Raw genomic sequence first — 20,802 nt, 5'->3', positions numbered from 1 at the left:
TTCATGTTTCGTGATAGAGATTTCATTAGCCTCTTTGATATTTTCATGCGCATGGAAACCCAGTCATCTGGTTGACGATAGCTCTCTATTTTACGCATTTTTGTCGTTCAAAATGGCAAATTTCCGGAGTACGCTTCCCGAACGTAAAACATTTTAATGAGACAAAAATGATATATTCGTAACGTGTTCATCCATAAACTTTTCGTTTTTTGTCGTAGAAAGTTAGACCAGTTTTGGCACGCCTGCACAATAGTTAGAAAGTCTGTACCCGGATTAAGTCTGGGCTATATACAAGTTATATCTCTTGATCCAATAAATAAATAAAAAGAAGTTAACGTTCACTTTGAAAGATCGAGTTTGCAGTATAGGTATTTTCTTACGTATCTGCTTTGTTCGTCCATCAATCAAAGGTTGATTGAGTAGCTGCCAGCCCTTTTTGAGCATGCAAGGATTTAATTATTCTTATTTTTTTAATTGACGGCTCTAACGTTCTGGTCAGCTCGATTACAATGGTTGCCGTAGTCAAAACGTGACGCAAAGTTGGGATACGTATTTCCGATGACGGCGGCCCACATTAACCTTGTCTTTTGCATACCAAAAAATGGCGAAGAAATTCATAACATCCCATTAACTTAGTGATTTTATTAACGAGTTTGGTGTGAAGAGGATAAAAGCTCGTAAAAGCTAGGAATAATACTAGAAAATAATTTAAACAAATGTAAGAAACAACGAAAAGATTTTAGTAACTGTACCAGAGCTAATGCTGCTCCAATGCAAAGTGGTTTTTGTTACTGCTACCCCTGTGCCCTGCACTGTTAAGTTATTGTGAAATCAGGAGAATTAAAGCAAAGAATATATTTATAACGAAGAATTATAAAAGCTACAAAAATTTATTTTGTTTATCATATTTTAGAATTAGGAGGCTATAAAAATTGTAATTTTCAACGAATGATTGTTGCTGACTGAAACGCAAATATCACCCGCCAGATGGCATATTACTACTAGAAATATACACCAATAGGGGCCGCTAGTGTAGCAAATAGTTAAGAATCCGCCATCTTTTTACCATTCGGTCGCGGCTTAACGTTAACGCGATATCGTTTTCTAAAAGCAAGCGGAAGACCCAAGCGTCTTTGACGACGAAGTTTTCTCATACGATATATTATCCCAAGTTTTTTTTTATCCAGCTGCATCGTAAACATCCAGCGTTCACAAATATTTTAAGGTATTTGGATCTTATCTTTGTTATATTCCTTTCGATAATTAAGATGTTATATTTTTTGACGGCCTTACTTTTCATTTGAATTGCTACAAATTGGCGGAAAGGTAGAAACATTTCTTACCACACACGGAGATTGAAAATAATTGTGTTCAAAACCTGCATATTGATTCACAGAACATAATTATCGTTCTTCAAATTTAGAAAAAACTTACAAATTTGTTGCTGAAACCTGTTACAATTTTCAAACAGTTGTTTTAAGCATCAAGTGAAACTGAATGATATAGTTTAAAAATTGTTTTCATAAATACTGATTTGGAAAATTGGCTTCCAATTGTGTCTGTGACCTGCTTTCAATTAGATGACCAACATCTGGGCGTAATTTGGAATTGACACAGACATGGCTTAAGTGAAAATGTCCAATTTTTAACTCAATTGTCACTTTGGTTGGGATCACAGCCATTTCAAGGGAATTTAGCACTAGAAGAATGTGCAATACTAGAATATATTTGCTTGGTGACCATCAATACATGTCTTCCTACTCATGTACGAAAGTACTAGGTCAGCTGGTCAAAGATCTTAAAAGCTTAAGAGTGTTTGAACTACAACCATAAGGTATTTATGTGATTTTTCATACTCTAAATGTTTTCATTTTTAGCATGGAGGATAACGACTACAGCTTTGGTGCTATGGAGGACAGCAGCAGCCGGGTGAGCTACGGCCAAGGAAGTGAGGAGAACGGACAGGAGGGAGGCGATTCATCGATGGTGATGGAAGGAGGATTCAGTGGTAAGTTAGTTAATACCTAAGTGTCACACACGGCGTCATCCATATAAAAATACATATATATATATATATTTTGCATACCAATTTTTCTTGGCCTTTTTGAACCTTTGACCTTGAACCAGGTGGGAAAATGTTCCTTCTACTACACAGGCACACACAAGACAGCAAAAATTGGAGTGCCGTGCGCCAAGCGTTTGTAATTCAATAAGACAAAAAATGTTTGATTACATTCAAGTCATCAAGGCCCTATAAAAACTTCTAATCCCCAATTGTTCTAGCTACCCCCTTTTTTTACGCACACATCGACTGAGAGAGGGGGACATATGTGAACCCACGATCATGTTCGTCACAGATAATTAATCCCCTCGCGACAGGTTGGGGGATGACTATCAAAGCGCAAATCAGTGAGAGCCGATGAGGTTTGTTTGGGCCAGCCATTAGTTTTAAAACTCAAAATTTCATGCAACTTGTTCCCGCTCCGCGATGCCAATGCTATGCAACTAACTAGCCCATTTTTCGTTTCAGAATCACAACTGGGCGGTGGAGACAGCAACAGCGGCTTGGGCGTCATTGCAGGTATGTTGGAAATTGTATGTTTATGGCCAAGCATGTTCTTTATAGTATGTCTTCTTATTCTTGTCCAGCCAAGGCTGATTTCGAATGGAGCGCTGCGCGCGAATCTACGGAAGTCAAGAAGGAACTAAACGGCAACCAGAATCAGGAGGACTCTGGAGAAGATGAAGAAACCAAAAATCGCAAACGGCCTTTCATTGATGAACTGGGAGAGGAAGATTCCGAGAGCCTGACAGAAAAACGTGTTAAAACAGAGGTGAAAGATGACACGTCGATGAGCAACTCAGAAAGTGCTATAGACGGAATCCGAGAGGATGTGAGTGACAACGAGTCAACCGAGGCGTTGTGGACGGCATTCGACATCATCAAACCCCGGATTATGAAATCTGAGCAGTTACCTGATCTTGAGAAATTTTGGAGACCAGTCATCGAGAGTCCAAAAGATTTCCAAGCTTGGACATCGCTTCTACAATATGTCGACCATGAAAATGATGTCGCTGCTGCCCGCGAGGCCTACGACTCTTTCCTTCGCCGCTATCCATACTGTTATGGCTACTGGAAAAAGTGGGCCGATTATGAAAAGAAGAAAGCCATGAAGAAAGATTGTGAAAAGGTGCACTGATGCTTCAAATGTTCTTTTTCCTCGATTTCTCTTGTAACATTCTTATACATTCCTAGGTTTTCGAACGAGGCCTGGCTGCTATTCCTCTGTCAGTCGACTTGTGGCTTCACTACCTGAACTATTGCCGAGTTCATCACGCAGCCAACGAAATGTTTGTTCGTGAACAATTTGAACGTGCCATGACAGTCTGTGGTCTGGAATTCCGTTCAGACCGTCTTTGGGAGCTCTACATCAATTGGGAAGTGGAGCGAGACGATCTTCGACGTGTTTTCCAAATTTACGACAAACTTCTCGCTGTACCCACTCAGTTCCATACAACACACTGGGATAAGTAAGCTCAATAAAAAACTGAATTACATAATCTAAATAATTAATAGCAACCATCTTAAAATAGTTTTCAGGATTTAGTGAACCAGAACGATCCAAAAGAACTTTTGACCTTAGAGGAATACGAAGAGCTGAAACTTGAGATTTTTAGAGAGCGCAAGATTTCGACGGAGGCTGTCGCCGATATCAAGCTGACAGAAGAAGAAATTCAGGCCATCCGCAAAAAGACCAAAGAGAGACGGCAGGTTTTCCACTCGAAAACCGAGAAAGATATCACGGATCGATGGGCCTTTGAAGAAGGGGTAATTGAGTTCTGTGCTTGTTTATTTTTACTTACTTTTTTGTAATCTTTAAATATTGCAATTGTAACAATCTAATATCGTTGTTGATATCAAACAGATTAAACGACCTTACTTCCACGTCAAACCACTTGAGCGTGGCCAGTTGAAAAACTGGAAGACGTACTTGGAATTCGAAGTTGAGCACGGTCAACAACTAAGGATCGATACTCTCTTCGAACGCTGCCTCATCGCTTGTGCCCTATACGATGAGTACTGGCTAATGTACGCTCAGCACTTGGAATCGCGATGGAGCGAGGAATTGGACAACCGACCGCAAATTGAGAAACAGCTGCGCAGTGTTTACCGACGAGCTTGCACCGTTCATGTTTATGACAAGACAACACTATACCTCATGTGGTCCAACTTTGAAGAAAAGACAGGTTAGTCAATTTTTGCATAATGTCACTTCAGCCTTGCACATAGTAATCTAACTGAATTACTCTTGTATAGGTCATTTACATCGAGCCGGATTGATTTTAGATTTACTTGAGAAGGTAGCTCCGAAGTTTGATAGTTTGGCAGTGCGTCGAGTCAATTTAGCACGACGACAGGGCGATCACGAAAGAGTGATTGCTTATTATAGAAAATACATTGAAACAGCAAAGAAAGATAATGGTACGTTAGCGCCATTATCCCTCAGGGCGTCACGTTTTGCTGCAAAAGTCATGGATGATGAAGAATTAGCTGAAGAGTTTGTCGAGAAGGCATTAGAAAAGGAACCGCGAAACGCACGGCTTTATATTCAACTCTTCGACGTTCGCTTCCAGAAAAAGCCTTTGGACGTTGAGGGATGTATCCAAGCACTGAATCGAGCCCTTAAATCGAAATTAGATTTGGAACAGCGATGCCGATTTGCCCATAGGTAACGTAGTCTTAATGCTTAGAAGTTCTAGACAGCTAATTAAATTTGAAATTTTGTGGTATTTTAATAGAAAAGTGGAATTCCTGGAGGATTTTGGCATGAACGTTGACGAAATTTCAACCGCGCAAGATGAATACCAGAAGTTAGCATTAAAGCTGCAAAATGATCGCCAAGCAAAAGCTGCCGCTCAAATGGCGCAACAGCAAGCCAGCGCAACAAACGCCCCAACAGAGGCCAGGTAGACTACCTATGTTTATAGGTAAATTTTAGAAAGTAGTCTCTAATATAATTTGTTTTTGTTAGCGCGGGAGATGACGCAACAAAAACTAGTAAAACGGAAACGTCTGCGACAGCCACAACAACGTACACCGGAGCTTACGATGGCGCCAACTACCAAGGATTCCAGGGACAGGCAGGCTATCAAGGCCAATATCAGTACCCTGGTTGGGGAGGTTATCAGTATCCTGCTGCCGCTGCTGCTGGTGGATGGGGACAACAAGGCTATTATCCACAACAGGGATATGGCCAGCCACAATAACTTTCGCTCTAGTGAATCCTTTAAAGAAAGAAAACGTGTTTCTAAGCAACGGCAAGATTTTTTTTCATGTCATCTTATCTTCACCACACACACACATACACACACATAACCACACTGATCTTAGCCTTTACCACAATGGTTTCAATCGTTTACTGTACAAGATTAAGCTTTTTTTGGACCAATACATCATCAACAAAAATGGTAACGATATCCATTAATTAAAGCAAGTAATTGTTTGTGGGAAGTGCCTTCGATTCCGTGTTGTGATGTTTATTTTTATCTTTTTAGTCCTGTTCGTTGTGGCAAAGGGTGTTGCTGATCTATGCACAGTTGCGAAGAATGTCGCTAATGGCCTAAATCCATAATGCAGTATCGTAAGTTCCTTTTTTAGTCTCATTGGAACGAAATCAGATATTCACCGACACTATCTCCAACAGAAGGTTGCACTAAACAGGTCATTATATTTATTTATACATGAAATGGCATTGTGTAATCAACGTTAGATGCTCACATGGTCGTATGGCTCTGACGTAGGTAAAAAACAGCGTTTCATGTGCCCGCGAATGGGACGGTGAGTTATTTTTCTCATATTAGATATTGTCCACGTGTGTTCGTATCAAATTAATCAAAAAAGAAACAGTTTGCGTCCAGAGGTCAAAGCCAACAAGTGATAATTTCCAACGCCGGTTTCTCTAGTCTAAGGGTCCCCGAAATAAGCCAAGATGTGGCAATACATTACAAGAGTTCAAAAGGGTATCTCTGCTCTACTGTCTCGAATTGGATGGTTTTGCCATTCAACCAGCCAAAAGATGTACCACTTTTGAAAAGATTCTCAACGCGTGAACAATAGTCGAACAACTTCAGCAACTATGTTGACGATTATCCTAGAAACCATTTACAATCTGGTTATGCTTTTCTACTACATAGTAGAAGCCTTTGTAATGAAATTTATTCCGGCTAAATTTCGATCAAAAGATATTTCCGGACAAGTTGCATTAGTGACGGGAGCTGGTGGCGGAATCGGCCGACTTATTGCACTAGGGCTTTCGAACCTAGGATGCGTTGTGGTCTGCTGGGATGTAGCCAAACAAGGTAAGACATTAAGAAACGTATGTTTACGTTAATAGATTTCTCCCTTTTCCAAAATTCTTAATCTTTTTTTTTTAACTTCAATCGGTAATAGCGAATGAAGAAACAGCGCGATTGATCAAGCTGTCAAAAGGACAGGTTTATGCTTATCAAGTTGATTTGACAAAACGTGAAGATATTTACCGAGCAGCAGAACGCGTAAAACAAGATGTTGGTAAAGTAAGGATCCAAATGCAATCATTTTCTTGATTTTCAACATACTCATAAACCAAATTAAATAGGTAACAATCTTGGTCAACAATGCCGGTGTAGTGACGGGTAAAGCGATACTTGAGTGCTCAGATGAGCTAATCCAGCGCACATTTGACGTCAACATCTTAGCGCATTTTTGGGTAATTCAAATCAAATCAAATGAAATATCGTATGGAACTTAATGTAATTCATTTCTAGACTGTTAAAAGTTTTCTACCTGATATGATAATGCAAGACCAAGGCCATATAGTGACTATCGCTAGTTTAGCCGGATTCTCGGGTTGCAATCGCATGGTGGACTATTGTGCTTCAAAATTCGCAGCTGTGGGTTTCGATGAATCGCTTCGAACTGAATTAGCCGTAAGCTATAATTCATGCTGTGCATTATCAAGTTTATAATTAATGTATCTCTGTGCAGGTGGATGGACGCAAAGGAGTGAAAACGACTGTAGTATGTCCATTTTTTGTCAAGACACCACTTTTTGCTGGCATTAAATCCAAGTACTTATAAAGAATGACATTTAAAAAATGTGAATAATGCATAATGCCCTTTTCTCTTTTGCCAACCAGAGTTCTACCTGTTCTCGAACCTGAAACGGTGGCGAACGAAACCATTACCGCCATTCTTACTGAAGAACCCATGTGCCTCATTCCTAGTCGCCTTTCCATCTTAATCGCACTTAAATCGTAAGTAATACTTTTACAGTGAATTTTAGTTGTTTATGCACTTTTTCAGCCTCGTTTTATTCTATTGCCGACCAGCCCCACGGCACAACACACAAGTAACAAACAAAAACAAGATAGCAATAATCTAGCGATAGCGCGTATTTGTACTATCACAATATCTCATTTTATGTCGCAGATGAAAATATCTGCCAAAACAATTTAGATATATTGTTGTTATCATTTGGGGTTTTTCTTTTTCACAGCCTTCTACCCATCAAAGCTTTAATTAGCAGCTATAAAGCGTTTGGCTTGGACGAAACGATGAACGCATTTGAAGGTCCTAAAACCAAGTACAATTAGAACACCTTCTCTTCCATCACTTCTGACCATCGGTAATAGTAATTCAGATTGCAAAATATCACGCACATATTCAAAAAAACATTTTTGTTTTCTTTTAATGGGATGTTTGCAGAACGGTTAGCCGAATCGATCGCTGAAGTTGAAATGACATTTTGTTTCACAGTCGAGCTTTTAAAGTATTGTTTAAGAAATACACTTTGTCAACACGCTAAGTTACACGTAAAACTCACCTTTTACAACAAGCCTTTCTTTTTCGTTTGTTACTTGGGTCATCAGTCTAAGCGCCTTTTATTTCGTTGTTGCCCTCCCATTGTTAACAAGGAGCTTCCTGTTTTAATCCGACAATTATTGAGAAGGAAATCAGTAATTAGAAACGATTTATTGTCTGGAGCTTCAAAGACAAATATTCAAAAATTCATGAATAAGGAGGGAAAAAATCAATGTTTTGCCGTATTTCGTAAGACGCTATGCTAGTTACAGTTTGTAGAGAATCATGTTCGGCTTCAGATTTTAAGAGGGGCTTTCATGTTTCGTTTTGGTTTCTCTGTGCACAAGGTTGCACATGCGCACATGCATCACCCCTAGTCATGTTCTTAGACCAAGGACATCATATTGCATCCGATAGGATTTGAGATAACATCATCGTCAAAGTTCATCACAACAGTGATGCATCCAGTTCAAGAGGATATCAGCAAATAGACTTACTATTGGGTACTGAACCATATTGTGCCACTCTGACGGCGAATATTGCCTAGTGAACAACCAGTTTTCCAGTCTACCATGGGTGCAATCATGGATACGCTCTACAACCTTTGTATGATTCTGTACTACATCTTTTACGCGATGATAGTACCTTGGATTCCAATCAAGTATCGCTCAAAAGACATTTCCGGACAGATAGCTTTAGTAACAGGAGCTGGTGGCGGAATTGGACGGCTGTTGGCCATTGGGCTATCGAACGCCGGGTGTAAGGTAGTTTGCTGGGACGTGGCCAAGCAATGTATGTGTGATATTTTAAAATTGTACTGTGCTTGATTTTTTACGCATTTATTGATGTTGTTAGCAAATGAGGAAACCACCCGATTGATACAAATGTCAAAAGGTACAGCTTATGCCTATCAAGTGGACTTGACGAAGCGCGAAGAAATTTACCAAGTGGCTCAGCGCGTTAAACGCGAAGTCGGAAAGGTAAATATCCAGTCTAATTTTAGCAGTAGATATTTCATTAATAGAACGTGTTGACCAGGTTTCAATCTTGATAAACAATGCTGGCGTTGTTTCTGGAAAGGTGTTGCTCGACTGCTCGGACGAACAGATTCAGCGAACTTTTGATGTTAACGTCCTTGCTCATTTTTGGGTACGGTAGGACTTTATTCTACTCAAACAATTCTTATTATTCTGCTTTGTTTTTATTAAACGCGGATTTTTGCGTAGACTACTAAAAGTTTCTTGCCCGATATGATCATGCAAGATTGTGGACATATCGTCACTGTTGCTAGTTTAGCTGGTTTAACTGGTTCCGATCGTCTTGTCGATTACTGTTCTTCGAAATTCGCAGCTGTTGGTTTTGATGAATCACTCCGAACGGAATTGGCTGTAAGTGATATATTATCCTATCGTTTATTTTTGCCAGGATATGACGTTTCGATAATAAATCAATTGATACATTAGATCGATGGGCGGAAGGGAATTAAAACGACGGTAAATACTTGTACATTTTTTCTATTTGTCAATACAAATTGACGATGAATCAAATTTATAGGTGGTGTGTCCGTATCTAGTCAATACCCCACTTTTCGCTGGCGCCACATCAAAGTATGTAGTAGTTTTTTATAGCAAGGACGAGTGACTAATAGAGCCCATTTGTTTTTAATGCTTACCAAGGTTTTTGCCAGCTTTGGAGCCACAGGATGTTGCACAAGCGGCCATCAATTCAATTCTAACAAACGAAGAAGTTTGCATCGTACCACGCTATATTTCCTACTTGATGGTTCTTAAGAGGTACGTGCTCATTCTTAAGAATTATTTCGCAAATACTGTAATTCAGGAACAGCTTGTTCGGAAGATTTAGTTTTACATTACCGTTATTTATCGGTGCGTTGTTTCCTGTTGAAAGCTACGCCAAATTACTCGATTGTTAGGAGCTACGTTAAACTAATAGTCTCTTTCAGGCAACATGGCTTTTATGTAAAACATTATTTAAAATACCCCTGATTTATTTCAGATTTCTCCCCGTGAAAGCTCAGATCGCCAGCCATCGTGCGTTAGGACTCGGGGAAATGATGAACAATTTTCAAGCCACTAAACCGAAATACAACTAAGATATGAATGTTGCACTCGCTAATGAAAGTGGAATCTGAAATATCTGTTTTTTGAATACTTGTCACAACGTTTTCGAATTTTTCAACGTTAAAAAAATTGCAATATACGGTATAAAACGGAACGCCAAGTAGCCCGTGTTTTAAAAAAGACAACCTCTGTTCTCTGGTCTACCATTTATTACAACGGAATCCAAGTGGTGTTAGTGCAGCTTTAAATCCCAAGTCAAAAACAATTTCCATGATTCTCGTTAAATTTTTTATAGAAATCGTGCATAGTTGGCTATGTTTCGATTTTACCAAAAAGCCAAATAAACTCAACAAAATAAGCCTGACTTTTCCACGAATTTTGTATTTTTTCCAAAATCTTCTATTTGGCAATCAACAGATGTTAGAGGTGGACGTCTGTTCCTCTACATACTAGATGACTCTGGTAGTAGATAATGCCTTCGATGCATGAAATTTCGATTTGGCTACAGCGCAATGGCCTGCAGCCACATGTTTACTTTTAAATGTCGTCTGCCATCACCCTGATAGAAGACTGACAGGTAGACATTCTGTTTTCTTACTTGATATTTTTCAGACTGTCAACCATCTGGTTAAACAACAGTGCAGGTATAAAAAATTTACAGGCTTCTTTTTTCTGATGTTAATATTGGTTCATAGTTTATATCAATCACAACAATCAACATTTCAATTACATTTTGTTGCATCATCATTTTAGAATGATTCAAAATCTTGTTTTGTTGAACTTTGATTATTTCATATTATTGTGAGGTTGCATCAGAGATTTACTGTTATTGCAATCATTTTCTGTTATAAAACTATACACATACAGAACAGTGAGTGCCTTTCCAAGCTACAATTAAGATGGAAGAAGTGCAAGCAACCAATGAAAATCCTGTTGAAGGTGTACCAGCTAAAACACCCAAACAACTAAAAAAAGAAGCTGAAAAAGCTGCCAAGCTTGAAAAATTCAAGGCAAAAAAGGAAAAATTGACAGAGACTAAAACATCAGACAAACCTAAAAAGGAAGTTCCAAGCAAACCAAAAGCAGCTGAAGTTGAGAGTATGCTTATTATTTTTTGATTCCAGGAAGCTGTAATTTAATCATTATTTTTTTTTCATTTGCATCAGTTCCACAACTACCAGCTGGACAGAAGAAAGATATCACCTGCCCTTTGCCTGAATCTTACAATCCACGCTATGTAGAGGCCTGCTGGTATTCTTGGTGGGAAAAAGAAGGTTTCTTTTCACCTGAATACAAGGTATTAACCTACGATTGAGTATAATTCCTAAGTTAACCTTGATATAATTTTTTTAAATAGAGAGACATTAAGACTCCTAACCCCAAAGGTCAGTTTGTCATGGTTATCCCCCCACCAAATGTAACAGGATCTCTTCATTTGGGTCATGCTCTTACCAATTCTGTTGAGGATACCATAACGCGGTATCACAGGATGACCGGAAAGACAGCCTTGTGGGTTCCAGGTTGTGATCATGCTGGTATTGCCACTCAGGTAAAATAAAATAAATAAACATTTCAGATTCCATTACATACAGTAGCTCAATATTTTGGTATGATTACTAAAAAATAGGTAGTGGTGGAGAAAAAACTGTGGCGAGAAGAGAAAGTGACGCGCCACGACCTGGGGCGAGACAAGTTTATCGACAAAGTTTGGGAATGGAAAAATGAAAAAGGCCACCGCATCTACGAACAGCTGAAGAAAATGGGTTCGTCTTTAGATTGGAATCGAGCGTCGTTCACCATGGACCCCAAACTGTGCAAAGCTGTTCTAGAGGCTTTTGTCAGGATGCACCAAGACGGCACCATTTACCGATCCACACGATTAGTCAACTGGTCCTGCACTCTGAAATCGGCCATCTCCGACATTGAAGTAGACAAGGTTGAATTGCCTGGACGTACTCAACTTTCCGTACCGGGCTACAAAGACAAGATCGAATTCGGTGTCATTGTTTCATTCGCCTATAAAGTTGAGGGTTCTGACGAAGAAATCGTCGTAGCCACCACTCGTGTTGAAACAATGCTGGGCGATACTGGTATTGCTGTCCACCCACAAGATTCACGTTACACGCATTTGGTGGGCAAATATGCAGTACATCCGTTCTGCCAGCGTAAACTGCTCATTGTGGCTGACGACTATGTCGATATGGCTTTCGGAACAGGTTTTTTTTTTTGGCTGCAACTTTTGCATTGAAAACACTCACTTAAGATTCTATTTCTCATTCGTATTCTAGGTGCTGTCAAAATCACACCCGCACATGATCCTAACGATTACGATTTGGGTAAACGGCACAATCTTGCAATGCTTACCATCTTCAGTGATGATGGGATCATCGTTGGCGATTGTGGACAGTTTACCGGAATGAAACGTTTCGAAGCCCGTAAAGCAATCCTTCAAGCATTGGAGGAAGCTGGTTTGTACCGCGGTACAGCTGATAACCCCATGGTGGTACCCGTCTGCTCTCGTTCCAAGGACATCGTAGAACCGATGATCAAGCCTCAGTGGTATGTCAAATGCGACCAAATGGCAGCCGATGCAGCTGAAGCTGTCCGATCCGGCCAGCTCAAGATCGTACCGGAAATGCATCAGAAAACGTGGTTTAACTGGATGGACAACATTCGAGATTGGTGCATTTCTCGACAGCTATGGTGGGGCCATCGCATCCCTGCCTATTTCGTCACCATTGAAGACACATCGGCCAAAGTGGGCGATGAAGCTGACAATGAATTTTGGGTATCTGGGCGCACTGAAGCTGAAGCCAGAACTAACGCTGCCAAACGTTTCAATGTCCCTGAGGAGAAAATTATACTCAAACAGGATGAAGATGTCCTCGATACTTGGTTTTCTTCGGCACTCTTCCCGTTCTCCGTATTTGGTTGGCCCGACAAGGTTTGCAGTATGATAAATTTTTATGTAATGTTCGCCTTTTGTTATTAATTTCATTTTGTATTTTCAGACGGATGAACTGGACATATTTTTCCCAACTACTCTTTTGGAAACAGGCCATGATATTCTCTTCTTTTGGGTGGCTCGAATGGTATTTTTCGGCCAAAAACTAATGGGCAAGCTTCCTTTTAGTGAAGTATATCTTCATGCCATGGTCCGTGATGCCCATGGCCGTAAAATGTCCAAATCCTTGGGCAACGTCATCGACCCTCTCGATGTGATTTTTGGAATCAGTCTTGAAGGACTGATGGCCCAGTTGGACGGCAGTAACCTCGATCCGGCTGAGGTTGGACGGGCCAAAGAGGGTCAGAAGCAAGATTACCCACAAGGAATACCCGAATGCGGAACAGATGCATTGCGCTTCGCTTTGTGTCAATACACGGCGCAGGGCCGAGATATCAACTTGGATGTCAAGCGTGTTCAAGGATACCGCTTCTTCTGCAATAAGCTGTGGAACGCAACACGATTCGCCCTAACCTACCTACAGGGGGCTGTGATTCACCCCTTAAACGAGGCAAGTAATCGTCAACCTGTAACCCGTTCTGCCATCACGCCGGTTTTTCTTGCTGGTCTGAACACCCGGCTCGAACACATTTCATATTTCAGCGGTTGCCAGTACTCCGTTGAAGATGATAAAATCTGGCAGCAACTCCACGCTGAGTTGGGGCGATCCAAAATTCCATCAAGTTATCCCCACTTGGATCGATGGTATCAACATATTGGCCGTTTGAGGCAGCAGGCAAGCAAGATACCTTGCACGTTGCAGCACTTAGATTGCCTTTTTTCTGAATGCCAATCCCCCGCCCCCACCCTTTTCCCGGCACGAACATACTCCTTATTTTATTTAAACAACGCCCTAATCCGTTTATTTTGATATCATCAGGTTGAATTGAGTTTGATGGATAAATGGATCTTGAGTTGCTTATCCACTGCCGTTTCGGCATGCAACGCAGGATTCCAACAATACGATTTTCCCCGTGCAACCAGCGCAATCTACAACTTTTTCCTTTATGAACTGTGTGACGTTTACCTGGTGAGACATTTCTAAATTGTTTGATGATCATGGACGTGATGATGTTTTTGATGTTTTTAACAGGAATCAGTCAAGCCTGTTTTCCAAGGTTCGGATGAATCCGCCAAGTCTGGGGCTCGCTCTGTTCTCGTTACCTGCATCGACACTGGACTGAAGTTAATTTCGCCGTTCATGCCCTTCATTTCAGAAGAGCTATGGCAACGACTACCACGCCCTGAAGCCGTGCAAAGTAGTTTATAAAACAACATTACATATGTAGCGTAACTATTTACCTAGCATTTCTCGTATCTCTGATAGAAAATCTTCCTCCGAGTATTTGCGTCGCTTCCTACCCGACGGACAGTGAATTTCAAGTCTGGAAAAATGAAGAATTGGAAGAAAACGTGAAACTGGTTAATCGTGTCATCTCTAACGTTCGATCTGTCCGAGCCAGCTATATGTTACCAAACAAGACGAAAACAAAGTTGATTTTAAGGTGCTCGGATCAGGAGGTAATTTAATAATGATTGATTGTTTTCCTCTTATCGCCATGCGTCCTATTTGACAAATCTTTATTTCTGGCAGATGGTCGATATGCTTGCACCTTTCGCTGATAATATTGCTACGTTAGCATTTTGCCAACCCGTTTCCGTCTCTACAGATGGTGGTAACACGCGCGGATGCGCTATTGTTACCGTTTCGGACAAGTGCGACGCCATTGTCCACTTGGAGGGTCTCATCGATGTGCAAAAAGAGAAGACGCGCATTACCGGTTTGGTGGAGAAGAAGCGCCAGCAGTTGGTTAAGCTCCAAGAAGGAATGGTGGTACCGAACTACACAGAAAAGGTGCCCCTGTCTGTTCAGGAGACCAACAAGGAGAAAGAGGGTGAACTAGAAGCTGAGCTGCAGCAACTGGACGCTGCATTCGCTACCCTATCCACGATGGATTAATTAAACAATTTGGGATTTGAAGGTACTTGTTGCAATCGTTGTGTATATTTCATCAATATACATTGATAGCAGTACAAACGTCTTTTTTTTTTCATTGTGTGGTAGCTAAACTTAAATTACAACTAGATAAACAGCCATAAAAATTTTTCTATATAATTCTTGAACCTTAGATATTAATGTTTGAAGCTGTGGGATTTTACCATTGTAAAACATCCATTTCTGTCATAGCAAACCATGTTGCAAACGAATAGTGTTAAAAGAAAATCAAGATATATATATTTGAAGTCATTCGTTAAGAATAAAATTAATTCATTTACCATCTAAATGTTCAATATCTATACAATTTATTTGGAAAACTTTTTACAAAGTTTTATTTAAATAACTTTTTTTTTGTAACTATAATACGTAAGAAATTCAGGATATGTCGACTTGACGACTTCTATACAGGAAAAAAATGGGATTTTTCGAATATCTCATTGGTAGAGGTGGATATTATCGTTGTGATAATTAGTGTAAATTGGCAACGCCGATTCGCATTTCGTATTTGCACAGGCTTATTTGTGAGGGAAGAGAACTTAACCCCTTTGAATTCAACGGGTCGTAAGTTAGACACACACGTGTTGCGCGACGGTTATGACCTATCGTTTTGGAGCTGTTGCTTCCCATCATCGTTATTTACTGGTTCGTAATATTTGTTCGACCTAACCTACCTGTAACAGTAGAGCGTGACGGGAATTCTTGTTTTAGTGGGCGTCTTGTAGGAAAGGTAAGTACGTCGATGAAGCAGCATCTTCAAGAAAATAAGTTTACAGCCATTTTTGTTGGGAACAATAGGATGTCGATGAAGAGATCGATGCCTGTCTACATAAGAGAGCCTGATCCTGAGTCAAAATTAATTGAAGATAGACTTCATTGGGCAATTCTTCGAGGCAAGATAACCACTGTTAGCAAATTGCTAGATTCTGGTAAGAAGTTGAAATCATTTAACATTTTGAGAAACTTAATTGTTCATGACTTAGTAACTTTTTATTAAACTAAGTTTGTTATTTATAAGGTGTCCCTGTTGAATTGGCAAATCGAGCTGGTCAAACCCCCTTATTTTGTGCATCCTTTCAAGGGCACTTGGACATAGTTAAGATTTTGCTCAAACTGGGTGCTGATCCCAACAGACGTTGCTCAATCCTTTGCTGCACTCCAGTACATGCTGCCTGCTGGAGTGGTAATAATCATCTACTCACTTCACTACTGATTGCAGGTTTAAAATTAAATATTTTAGTCTTAATAAAACACTGTCTAGTAGTTTTTGCTCATCCTTTATTTCCAGGAGGCGACCTTCGATTGCACGATCAAAAGAACCGCTCACCTCGGGATTGGGCCACTATGCAACCGAATTCTGATAGCCGCCTCGCCACCCTTTCATTGATTGAATCATTCCGCCAAATGGCGATGAAAAATAACGAGCTTAATGTTGATTTAGGGGTTTCTGAACTAAATAATAGTACGGCCCCTCGTTCACACCGTGCTACCCTAAAGTTCCCGGCAAAATTGCGTAATACGCTCGCTGCGATGGGATTGGTAGGCAACGAAAATTGTGGATTCATTGGGCCGTTGGGAAACGTTCAAGGCACCGGCTTTGGAAAGGCAATGTAACTCTAGCAAGAATAATTGCACATTAAAGCTCATGTTTTTTCGTTTAGATACTTTATGGACGAGGAGAAAGTGCAGCTGCGCTTTGGCCAGTTCCTTTAATTAGTGAAGGGGAAATAAGCGATCCTGACGACGATGGATGTGGTGCTGAAGCGGATCTCAATAGTCTACTTCCTCGAGGAATAGCTTACAGGTCTGGTCCAACTACGGAAATGGTTTCCAGACGTTGGCATCAAACTCCGGTTACTATTCGTCGCATGAGAGATAACCAACCACCTGATCTGTTATTTGAAGAATTACACAGCATGAGTCGACTAAGACATCCAGGTAATACTTTTTCCAAAGGACTTTGAGTATCGAAGTTAACCGACTGCTCTTTTTAAATATTAGGATTAATGTTGCTATTGGGTGTAAGTGCTACACAACACTGGGAGAGCGTTCAGCTTGTGTACGAACCTATATATCACGGCTCACTTCATCACAGACTACACATCATGGGATCTTGTATACCCCTGCTTAAGAGACTACTAATCCTGCAACAAATTTGCGATGCTTTATTGTTTCTTCATTCGAAGGAACTATTGCACTGCAGCGTTTCGTCGCATGCCGTTCACTTGGTATCTACAGGCCGAGCCAAGTTAGGCTGTTTGGAAACCCTGGTTGAAGACAATAACTCATCCAAGAGGTTTAAAAAAAAATCAGTAACTTATATACAAATGTTAATAATTTTTCGTTTCGCAGAGTTTATCGTAAAGTTCCGTCTTCTCATTGGGAATGGATGGCACCATGGTTGGCACCAGAATGTGCTCGCGGAGAGTCTGTGTGTACTCTGTCGGACGTGTATTCCTTTTGCTGTCTTGTTTGGGAGACATGTTCTGAGAAATTACCTTGGTCCCACCTTGACTGCCAAGAGATTAACCGCATGTGGCAAAAGGAAAGTTGCAACAATTCACGAATGCTTCCGCTTGGGCCAGCTATCCCTCTTCATGTTTGTAGTTTCCTCAAACTGGGCCTTCAACCGGAATTGTCCGAGCGACGTGAAATGGATTTACAAGAGATTTACTTGATGCTCAGGCTTCAGGCAGCTGCAGTTTGTCACTCGCAACAGAAAGAAGTCTATCAAAAATCGAACTCTCCGCCCATTGCTCGAATGACATCATCAACACCAGTTCCCCCAATCTACAATCAGACGCAGCTACAGCCTCAACATGGATGGGATGCTGTAAAGGAGAGTTTTAAGAAAAGGCGAACTCCACCACCTCCGCCACCACCTCTTCCGCCTCCCCCGCCAGGGCAGCAGCAGGTTCTGCAAGTGCTGGATTGTACGCCAGATGACGGAGATGATATGGATGTCAATCAAACAGTACCGTGAGTCACCATTTATTTATAATTACTAGTAACGGCGTTCTGGCTGCAGGTGGTTAATTTGTGTATTTCTGGTTTCCCGCTAAATATCGATTTCGTTAATCGATTAATAACTATTTAGTTAACTAGGCAGTTTGATGTAAATGATAATTATCTTTAGAAAAGTCTTTTGTTTTATAAGTTTTAGACAAATTTTCATAAAAGGAAAATGTGATTTTGAATCAACGGGGGGGGGGGGTAAAAGATGGTTGTTTTTTGCAAAAGTAGCAAGCTCCGCCCATTTTCCGTATCCGTCACTCCCAAGCCCCCGGCCCACTTTCCTATTACAAATGTTGAAATTTTTTCTTCTAAAATTAATTAAAACATTTTGGTTAGTTATTAAACATACAAGCATTTTTTTTAGTAACCAAAGCTTAATGCTAAACGAAAAAAAGAACCTTCGACGAGGAAGGGATTCGAACCCTCGCGTGCATAGCACATGAGATTAGCAGTCTCACGCCTTAACCACTCGGCCACCTCGTCATGTCTGGTTATTACTTACTCTTTATGTGCTTGTGCTCAGGAATGAAAATACTCAGTGCGATGTCCAGACTGAATGCAACCAAACTCGGCAGCAGTCAACGATTTACACAACTCCAAATCCTAATGATGGTGAAAGGTATGATTACTGCACAACAAAATCTTTTTTTCTTTGAGCAACAGTTTTGAGTGTCTCTGAATTCTGTTTTTTTTTTTTAAGGTTTAAGTATGTACCTATGCCACATCAGCGTGAAACAAGAAGTATTCAGAGCACTGAGTTTGCAATTAAACCAGCAAGTCATACAACTGAGCGCCACTCTCTGACCTGTCTAATGTCTCATCCAGACCGTAGTACATCTACCTACCATACACCTCCTTGTAAACGAAACGAATCGTTCAAAAACTGTAATGCCTATTCGGGTTTCAACAGTGAAATGCGCGCAACTGTTGCCCAACCGGCCAAAATTTATCGCGAGCTAGCGGAATTTGAAACTTGGCGTGCGAAGATTGATGAAGTATATTTTTAAAGAAAGGTGATAATGAGAGGCAATGAATTTAATTCCCCTTGTATTTTGAAATTTTAAGGCAAACGAAGAGGAAAATGCAGAAGAAGAATCGACGGTTGAAGTTACTGGGCATCCTTCATCGACCTCAACTCCAAGGCATCAACACGGAGTGACGTTTTTGGCTTGCAGTTCGGGATTGGAAGACCCAGAAAATGGTGGAGAACCAGATGACAATGGAGGAGCTAGACCCAAACGATCGCTAAAATTTCTGCCGAATGGAAGCCAACCTTCTTCGCGAATCCCAAGTTTTTTTACCATCACGAAACCCAAAAAAGAATTTGTTGCTTCGCTGGCAGCCATTTTTAACGACAAGGCGGCAACCAATAGGACTCATTCAATCCTCAAACGGCGATCGACTTCCACGCCCGAGGAACTCTTGCTTGAACCCAACATCGGCGATACGTTTAACGAGGGTATCGATTGCATCTCACGCGGAGTTCAGTGCAACGAATGTGAATGAGGATCGCGCTTGCCGGTGAGTCAAAATCTCTTTTCCCTTTACCTTTTCCCCCTAGTTTGAGGCTTCCACGTTCAAATCTAAATCATAAGATCTTTCTCTTTGTTCAAACGATGAAAACCTTCATCGCTTTCGATAATGTTATCGAACTCAGAAATTTTTCGACCATTGTCTTTCACATCTTTTATTTGTGTTTATTGTTTCATACTTAACGTTTTTTGGAACGTTCTGTGAAGAAGCGCTACTAGCGGCTTCCAAAATTTCCCACCGTTTGTATCGTCCATCTAAACCTACCGTGGAATACATCGATTTTCTTTTCCAGTTTATTCAGAGCAGTTCGATACTGCAAGGGCTGTTTCCATTTTCCATTATACGTGTAGACAGTTAAATCAAAGACGAAATGGAACAGAGAGGTACTAGGGAGTTACATAGTTAGAGTAGAAGGTCGTGCGATGTGCCAAAGCAATTAAATGCTGTGAAAAAAAAATAATTTAATGTCTAAATTGGATTTTCCCGCTACATTTGAATCTCGACGACAGTTCTTTAAGATCCTATTTTACGTAGTCGACACTTTTGGCCGATCTAACTGATTCAAAGTATTGAACTAACGCAATAGCTTTAATTCAAAACTTTCTCTTTGTATGAAGGCCGATGTGCCAATCTTTCGCAGAAGAAAACTATGACTGAAATTCCCCAACCAATAAGCAATATGATAAATGCCCCAGTTAAATCTTTAAGAGATAATTGGCGAGCTTGATCCGCCGTACTTTTCTTCTTTTTATTTCCATTGGCTTTTGCGCTTTTACACTGGGGTGGAATTGCTCTGCGCGGGTCCAATGTCCAATGTAGTTGTATTATTCCATTCCCATGCATTTCCAAGATCCTGGATAGAGTTTCATGAAACACGAGGAAATGCGTTACCTCTTGTTATCTTGTAATTACCCTTTGTTGATGATTTTCGTGTAGCGACTTCGTTTTTGCAATACCCAACCGAGAAAAGTAGACATGTAACCCTCGCTGACGATTTCTAGCAGACATTTGCCTCCGCTTGTTTGAAAGTCTTCTTTGATGGCGCTCATTAAATATTCTTGGGACTGTTTTCGGCAAAGTGTATCCCAATGTCGTGCATGATAGGGAATAAAAAATTGACAACCATTTTTAGTGAATTTACGCTACGAAGCGAACTGACCATTTTATACGTACACTGGCATACGTAATTCTTTTTCCCGATTTGACCATTGCGATGCACTGTGAGCGAGGCGCACAACGAGAAAGTGGGTAGGAATTGACCTTATTTCGTAGCTCGTTCATCACCCCAGTATTTTCAGTCGAGGTCTGGCCATTTGTTCATAATGAAAAG

General features: G+C 40.6%; 6 protein-coding genes and 1 non-coding gene across 10 annotated transcripts; 5 read left to right on the top strand and 2 right to left on the bottom strand.

The window, feature by feature from the left end:
- The first annotated feature begins 1,054 nt into the window (after positions 1-1,054).
- Positions 1,055-5,293, top strand: LOC130700286 (pre-mRNA-processing factor 39-like). Of its 2 annotated transcripts, XM_059496577.1 has the most exons (11): positions 1,872-2,008; positions 2,128-2,201; positions 2,284-2,424; positions 2,531-2,581; positions 2,650-3,191; positions 3,257-3,531; positions 3,595-3,829; positions 3,927-4,248; positions 4,319-4,730; positions 4,801-4,968; positions 5,034-5,293. In XM_059496577.1, exons 5-11 carry the CDS (start codon positions 2,853-2,855, stop codon positions 5,266-5,268), a joined length of 1,986 nt encoding a protein of 661 aa, XP_059352560.1. In that variant the 5' UTR covers positions 1,872-2,008; positions 2,128-2,201; positions 2,284-2,424; positions 2,531-2,581; positions 2,650-2,852; the 3' UTR covers positions 5,269-5,293. The 2 variants fall into 2 exon arrangements, with proteins under 2 accessions (XP_057378312.1, XP_059352560.1); XM_057522329.2 differs by lacking the exons at positions 2,128-2,201; positions 2,284-2,424 and adding an exon at positions 1,055-1,225 and having other exon boundaries at positions 1,878-2,008.
- A 673-nt stretch (positions 5,294-5,966) lies between these two features.
- Positions 5,967-7,847, top strand: LOC130700276 (epidermal retinol dehydrogenase 2-like). The gene is made up of 8 exons (XM_057522317.2): positions 5,967-6,360; positions 6,452-6,576; positions 6,639-6,749; positions 6,808-6,969; positions 7,028-7,110; positions 7,180-7,296; positions 7,539-7,667; positions 7,748-7,847. The coding sequence occupies exons 1-7, from the start codon at positions 6,138-6,140 to the stop codon at positions 7,633-7,635; spliced, it is 918 nt and encodes a 305-aa protein (XP_057378300.1). The 5' UTR covers positions 5,967-6,137; the 3' UTR covers positions 7,636-7,667; positions 7,748-7,847.
- A 432-nt stretch (positions 7,848-8,279) lies between these two features.
- On the top strand, positions 8,280-10,078 carry LOC130700277 (epidermal retinol dehydrogenase 2-like). Its single transcript, XM_057522318.2, has 8 exons — positions 8,280-8,635; positions 8,699-8,823; positions 8,882-8,992; positions 9,070-9,231; positions 9,307-9,336; positions 9,398-9,450; positions 9,520-9,636; positions 9,860-10,078. Exons 1-8 carry the CDS (start codon positions 8,416-8,418, stop codon positions 9,954-9,956), a joined length of 915 nt encoding a protein of 304 aa, XP_057378301.1. The 5' UTR covers positions 8,280-8,415; the 3' UTR covers positions 9,957-10,078.
- A 403-nt stretch (positions 10,079-10,481) lies between these two features.
- LOC130700285 (valine--tRNA ligase-like) lies at positions 10,482-14,966 on the top strand. 2 transcript variants are annotated; one of them, XM_057522327.2, is made up of 11 exons: positions 10,482-10,568; positions 10,792-11,022; positions 11,091-11,221; positions 11,282-11,473; positions 11,552-12,140; positions 12,213-12,868; positions 12,936-13,664; positions 13,809-13,958; positions 14,022-14,187; positions 14,256-14,449; positions 14,523-14,966. In XM_057522327.2, exons 2-11 carry the CDS (start codon positions 10,824-10,826, stop codon positions 14,886-14,888), a joined length of 3,372 nt encoding a protein of 1,123 aa, XP_057378310.1. In that variant the 5' UTR covers positions 10,482-10,568; positions 10,792-10,823; the 3' UTR covers positions 14,889-14,966. The 2 variants fall into 2 exon arrangements, with proteins under 2 accessions (XP_057378310.1, XP_059352638.1); XM_059496655.1 differs by having other exon boundaries at positions 10,483-10,568; positions 12,936-13,439.
- Positions 14,967-15,466: 500 nt separating this feature from the next.
- On the top strand, positions 15,467-19,714 carry LOC130700266 (inactive serine/threonine-protein kinase TEX14-like). Of its 2 annotated transcripts, none has more exons than XM_057522302.2 (10): positions 15,467-15,654; positions 15,723-15,853; positions 15,943-16,143; positions 16,213-16,529; positions 16,586-16,862; positions 16,926-17,220; positions 17,277-17,903; positions 18,463-18,558; positions 18,640-18,934; positions 19,005-19,714. In XM_057522302.2, exons 2-10 carry the CDS (start codon positions 15,724-15,726, stop codon positions 19,443-19,445), a joined length of 2,679 nt encoding a protein of 892 aa, XP_057378285.1. In that variant the 5' UTR covers positions 15,467-15,654; position 15,723; the 3' UTR covers positions 19,446-19,714. The 2 variants fall into 2 exon arrangements, with proteins under 2 accessions (XP_057378285.1, XP_059352422.1); XM_059496439.1 differs by having other exon boundaries at positions 15,547-15,569.
- Trnas-gcu (transfer RNA serine (anticodon GCU)) lies at positions 18,341-18,422 on the bottom strand. Its single transcript has one exon. It is a non-coding gene; the product is annotated as a tRNA-Ser (tRNA).
- A 54-nt stretch (positions 19,715-19,768) lies between the features above and the next one.
- Positions 19,769-20,772, bottom strand: LOC130700515 (uncharacterized). Its single transcript, XM_057522565.2, has 3 exons — positions 20,646-20,772; positions 20,385-20,536; positions 19,769-20,325 (listed from the first exon to the last, which is right to left on the bottom strand). Exons 1-3 carry the CDS (start codon positions 20,751-20,753, stop codon positions 20,061-20,063), a joined length of 525 nt encoding a protein of 174 aa, XP_057378548.2. The 5' UTR covers positions 20,754-20,772; the 3' UTR covers positions 19,769-20,060.
- Positions 20,773-20,802: the final 30 nt, after the last annotated feature.

The sequence above is a fragment of the Daphnia carinata genome, chromosome 8, assembly GCF_022539665.2.
Source record: "Daphnia carinata strain CSIRO-1 chromosome 8, CSIRO_AGI_Dcar_HiC_V3, whole genome shotgun sequence".
Taxonomy (NCBI): domain Eukaryota; kingdom Metazoa; phylum Arthropoda; class Branchiopoda; order Diplostraca; family Daphniidae; genus Daphnia; species Daphnia carinata.
This window is presented reverse-complemented; position numbering and strand designations above follow the sequence as displayed.

Excerpts from the sequence above, each read along its gene's own strand:
- LOC130700286 (XM_057522329.2), top strand. The coding sequence starts at position 1,879 with ATGGAGGATAACGACTACAGCTTTGGTGCTATGGAGGACAGCAGCAGC. Across the intron at positions 2,582-2,649 it reads CGGCTTGGGCGTCATTGCAG|CCAAGGCTGATTTCGAATGG; the intron begins GTATGTTGGAAA and ends ATTCTTGTCCAG. Across the intron at positions 4,969-5,033 it reads AACGCCCCAACAGAGGCCAG|CGCGGGAGATGACGCAACAA; the intron begins GTAGACTACCTA and ends TGTTTTTGTTAG.
- LOC130700276 (XM_057522317.2), top strand. The coding sequence starts at position 6,138 with ATGTTGACGATTATCCTAGAAACCATTTACAATCTGGTTATGCTTTTC. Across the intron at positions 6,361-6,451 it reads CTGGGATGTAGCCAAACAAG|CGAATGAAGAAACAGCGCGA; the intron begins GTAAGACATTAA and ends AATCGGTAATAG. Across the intron at positions 6,577-6,638 it reads TAAAACAAGATGTTGGTAAA|GTAACAATCTTGGTCAACAA; the intron begins GTAAGGATCCAA and ends CAAATTAAATAG.
- LOC130700277 (XM_057522318.2), top strand. The coding sequence starts at position 8,416 with ATGGGTGCAATCATGGATACGCTCTACAACCTTTGTATGATTCTGTAC. Across the intron at positions 9,232-9,306 it reads CACTCCGAACGGAATTGGCT|ATCGATGGGCGGAAGGGAAT; the intron begins GTAAGTGATATA and ends TTGATACATTAG. Across the intron at positions 9,637-9,859 it reads TACTTGATGGTTCTTAAGAG|ATTTCTCCCCGTGAAAGCTC; the intron begins GTACGTGCTCAT and ends GATTTATTTCAG.
- LOC130700285 (XM_057522327.2), top strand. The coding sequence starts at position 10,824 with ATGGAAGAAGTGCAAGCAACCAATGAAAATCCTGTTGAAGGTGTACCA. Across the intron at positions 13,665-13,808 it reads TTGGCCGTTTGAGGCAGCAG|GTTGAATTGAGTTTGATGGA; the intron begins GCAAGCAAGATA and ends TGATATCATCAG. Across the intron at positions 13,959-14,021 it reads AACTGTGTGACGTTTACCTG|GAATCAGTCAAGCCTGTTTT; the intron begins GTGAGACATTTC and ends TGTTTTTAACAG.
- LOC130700266 (XM_057522302.2), top strand. The coding sequence starts at position 15,724 with ATGTCGATGAAGAGATCGATGCCTGTCTACATAAGAGAGCCTGATCCT. Across the intron at positions 17,221-17,276 it reads GACAATAACTCATCCAAGAG|AGTTTATCGTAAAGTTCCGT; the intron begins GTTTAAAAAAAA and ends TTCGTTTCGCAG. Across the intron at positions 17,904-18,462 it reads GATGTCAATCAAACAGTACC|GAATGAAAATACTCAGTGCG; the intron begins GTGAGTCACCAT and ends GCTTGTGCTCAG.
- LOC130700515 (XM_057522565.2), bottom strand. The coding sequence starts at position 20,753 with ATGAACGAGCTACGAAATAAGGTCAATTCCTACCCACTTTCTCGTTGT. Across the intron at positions 20,537-20,645 it reads AAAGAATTACGTATGCCAGT|TCCCAAGAATATTTAATGAG; the intron begins GTACGTATAAAA and ends TGCCGAAAACAG. Across the intron at positions 20,326-20,384 it reads ACGAAAATCATCAACAAAGG|GATCTTGGAAATGCATGGGA; the intron begins GTAATTACAAGA and ends AACTCTATCCAG.